A 4,317-nucleotide genomic window follows, 5' to 3' on the forward strand; every position below is an offset into this window, starting at 1 on the left:
TAATTCGAAGTCTGTGTTTGTGTTTTTTATTAAAATTAAATCATTTATAAAAAGTCCAGGCAGAGCTGCACATAAAATATGGTTTCAAATCTTTTCAATAATTATCGATATCGATCAATATGCATTTTTTTTTATCGATAAGCTTTTTTTCTATATCGCCCAACCCTAGGTTTTACTATTTTTTATTACAGAAGTAAATGAAAGACTTGATTCCATCATAAACTCCAGTATGTGCAGATTAAACGACATTAAAGCTTTATAACTATTTACTTTACTTCCCTAATCTGCTTCAAACTTCAAGGGCCAAACACCTATTATTATATTACCAAAATAAAATACTCTTAAATATTCTTTCTAGATTAAAATGTATAAATTAGAAGGGGCTTATATATGTTAATTCTTTACCCTTCACAGCAAATTGGCAACTTTTACTGTAACTATATTATAGTATTAAAGGAAAGCCAGTTTTGGAAGATGTTACCCATGCGGGGAAATAAAGAACCATCTAAAGTAAACAAATTGCCTCACCTGGAGCGCCTTCGGTGTGGTGAGCGTGAACGAGATCTGCGGCGGTCTCTGTCCCTGTCCCTAGAGCGAGAGCGCTCCCTGTCTCTTCGCCTGCGCTCGTGTTCCCGTGACGTAGAGCGGGACCGTCTTCTCTCTAACAGGAAAACACACATCACATCAATAACTACATTTTTTTGGCAACTGGTAACGATGCATTCTAGTTATTTCCAAATATCTGCAATGGTTTATTAACCATCTACAACAGACTGTTCTGCATTTCTGAACAACAATTAAGCTAAAGTAAATTTTATCCAGCTTTATTGAAATGCACTTATAAAAGCAGGCCAGCGTGACACCACCCGCTACCAATAATATGTTCTGAATCTTCCCATTATCAGTATGGGACTTTAGCTAGTTTTACAGAATTTCTTTATTGTCAATTGATCACCACCTAATACTGCAAGTTAAAAAAAAAATATATAACAGCATATTTACGTTTTAAATAGACATATTAAATCAAATAAGAAGCAGTTACTGCTGTAACTTATTAAAACAAAAACTTAATATGATGTTCAATTTAAATAACTAAAGGGAAGATTGTTACAAATATTCCTTCATAAAAAATATGCAGCTTAATATTTTAGTTGTTATATTAGACAGATCTGCATTTGTAGATTATCAGTGCTGCCGAGAGGCCAGTCTGATAGAATGAATTCTCCCTATGTTTAAAGAAAACAAAATGCAAATGACCAGCTTTTAAACACTTTTTTTTAAACATACATTGTACCTGAATTTAAAGTGTAAGTTAATCAACGTCGTTAAACATCCTAGAAAAAACTTCAAATTCTTCCTTCAAATTCCATGCAGTTTTTGCATCATATTTTTTTTCTCCCACACCGTTTACATTCGATCAATGCTGCACTTTAAGAAATGGAAATGTCATGAAAGCTGCACAAAACGACATTTCAATAAAAAGTTGTTTAAGTCTAAGAACTAAGTCTATAAAAAGCTGTTATAGAATAATTACATTTACACAATGAGCTGGTTAATCAGGTCATTGTCTACATCGAAGATCCAAAAGTCACAGGACTGATGTTAGCTTTATGTTTTGATGCATTCATCTAATCAAAATAAGATGAAACAATACCATTACGAAGGTAGGTTGTTTTACAATGTATTGTAACAATGAGTAACAAACATGGTTTGCATTGTGTCACAATTAAATTATTATTAGGAAAGCTAATGTGTTTAGTTGGAGATTTTTTGAATGTAAACTGTTTATATTATTTACCCAGTTTTGGGTACTAATCTTCTGAGGCCTGTTGGTCTTCAGAAGGTTAGTAAATAAACCAAATACAGTCCTAAATAGGTAACATAAACAACTACTTACACAAACCCACACAAAAATAAGCATTTTTTTATTTATTATTTTAAATACAATTTATTTTCATTGTTACTTTTGCAATAAAATTAATAGCAAATGTGATTGGTTTGAGATAAAAAAAAAAAAAAGTAAACTGTTTATATTATTTTCCCAGTTTTGGGTTCTATACAGGTGTTGGTGGATTATTCTTTCAGCAAATGGTCACATTTTTACAATTCCTTGGTTTCACACTTTTGAGAGCTGCTGTACCTGCACTCTATAGCTCTACCGGTTTAGGTTTTACTTTTTTTAAAATGTAAGAAGTAAATGAAGGACTTGATTCCATCATAAACTCCAGTATTTATTAATTGAACAGAAACAAACCCTCTGATAACTGTAACTAAACGGCGCCTCATTTAACAAATGTACAAGAAAAAGTCCTCAGTTCATCCATCTTTACAAGTGCTATATAATTTACCGTCGAGCAATCATAGAAACTATATCACCATTTGCTACTGAAAAAGAAGAGCTTTCGTTAAATCTGCACAAACAATAGTTAAAACTTCTTATTTTCATCTTATTAAGAGGAGTCTTAGCTTCTGCATTCCCTACATCTAGAACCTTCTATGACCACGGAGGACTAAAACAGTTTACTCTGAACGTTGAACTATATTCTTTTGATATAAACATCTTGGACGGTGATATGTAACCAATATAGCAATCAAATATTGAAGAAAGAATAGATATGTTTAGGAATAAAACAGCAAAAAATGTGTGATAACATAAGCTAGCGCTAAGTTAGCTACCTGGCAGTAGCAGCCTTATACTATCTCACCTCGTCTCGGCGGAGTTCGGCTCCTGCTCCTACCCATTCTTCAAACTAATTAAAAGAGCCTTTCCTATGAACAGGAACTGCACAGCAGTATTAAATAAAGTAAGAACAGAACGCAATTAGCTTGAATCTACCGAAAGCTCTGCGCCAGGTTCTCCTTTGTTAATCAATGATTGGTTGCTCTACACAAATTTCCTGTAGCTCCCTATGAACAGAGCGCCCCCTATCGAGCTGTATGACCGCTATGTTCAGGAAGCCCTAAAAAGTTGGGTAAGAATTTGAAAATGTGGTACAAAAAAAAAAAAAAAAAAGGCTGCTAAAACCACTGATTTGGTGATTTAGTGAAATGTTCCTGAATAGATTCTGTCTTGGCCTTTTGTTAAGAACCTTCTCACATACACTTGACTCACAAGATTCCCAACATAGAGAATAAAGTTCAAAGAAGTTTCAACAAAGTGAAAAATCAGCACTATAACAGAATTGTATTGTTTGCCATCTTGATCTGAGCCAAAATAAGTTTAAAGTGTTTGGGGAAGAAATTATCCTGATTAAATATTGATACCAGATATCGGTCCAATATCTGCCAAAAAATATTTGATTATATCGGCCTGCATTTAAACTCTTCTATATTAACATGCCAATAGAAAAATATTAACAGCTAAAAATGTTTCATGTTATGATATTGCTTAATTATTAATATTAATTGGAGTGAATTGCTTTATGGGAAAAATTTATTTAATTGTTTAGGTTTCTAGTAAAGATCTGCCTTGTTTAAAGTTAATGTAACCCGTGGTTTATTACCGGTAATAAATGGGTCAGTTGTTCACATTTATATGTGGTTCAGCCAGCAAAGGGTTATCAGATCAAACCTGAGCTTTGGTCGTTGTGTCCTTGGGCAAGACACTTCATGGATATTGTCTACAAATGGTGGTCAGAGGGAGCACCTGTGTATGACAGCCTCGCTTCTGTCAGTAAACCACGGGCAGCTGTGGCTATAAGGTAGCTTACCACTGTCAGTGTGTGTGAATGGGTGAATGACTGAATGTAGTCTTAATTTGATTTAGGCAAAGCGCTATAAAAATACAGGCCATCTACCATAAATACTGTTGTTGACTATTGTTCAATGTTTGATATCACCTTCCTTTTCTAACACCGCACACTACAAAATTAGTAGTAAATTCACATGTGAGGTATTGGTCAACACTAAAAGCTGTAAAATCAGTATTGTATTGGAAATTTGCACTGGGACTACTGCTGAAACAATTATTTAGACTATTCGTAATTAATGGGTTATTGAAATAATTGTAAACAAATTTAGTGATCAAATAATCATTAACTGAAGTATAGAGACTCTAAAACATGCCTTTACTTGACAGAGTGACCCACTTAGAGCAGCAACTATACCAAGATTGTAAAAAATGTAAATTTATTTTGCATAGTATAAGAAAAATGCTTTATCCAGAACTCCACAAGTAGAGAAGGTTGAATTTCAGTTTTAATGTTGTAAAAAGTCTTCTTTAAAGAAGCTTTGGCTATCCAATTATTAATCGATTAATCCAAAAACGTATTGTAAGATTCATCGATTATAAGATATAAATAAAAAACGTTTAGTCAA

At 33.3% G+C, this 4,317-nt stretch overlaps 1 protein-coding gene across 1 annotated transcript in view; it reads right to left on the reverse strand.

Annotated features, from left to right (window-relative positions):
• snrnp27 (small nuclear ribonucleoprotein, U4/U6.U5 27kDa subunit) overlaps positions 1–2,898 on the reverse strand; it is an 8,532-nt gene extending 5,634 nt beyond the window's left edge. Inside the window, exons 1-2 of the mRNA XM_015396298.1 lie at positions 2,706–2,898; positions 529–661 (exon numbers count right to left, since the gene is read on the reverse strand). Of these exons, the coding sequence (XP_015251784.1) occupies positions 529–661; positions 2,706–2,742 (170 nt within the window). The 5' untranslated portion in view covers positions 2,743–2,898. The remainder of the gene's footprint in view (positions 1–528; positions 662–2,705) is intronic.
• Between the last annotated feature and the right edge of the window lie 1,419 nt (positions 2,899–4,317).

Source organism: Cyprinodon variegatus, unplaced genomic scaffold (genome assembly GCF_000732505.1).
Source record: "Cyprinodon variegatus isolate N-32 unplaced genomic scaffold, C_variegatus-1.0 Scaffold789, whole genome shotgun sequence".
NCBI classification, from domain to species: Eukaryota; Metazoa; Chordata; class Actinopteri; order Cyprinodontiformes; family Cyprinodontidae; genus Cyprinodon; species Cyprinodon variegatus.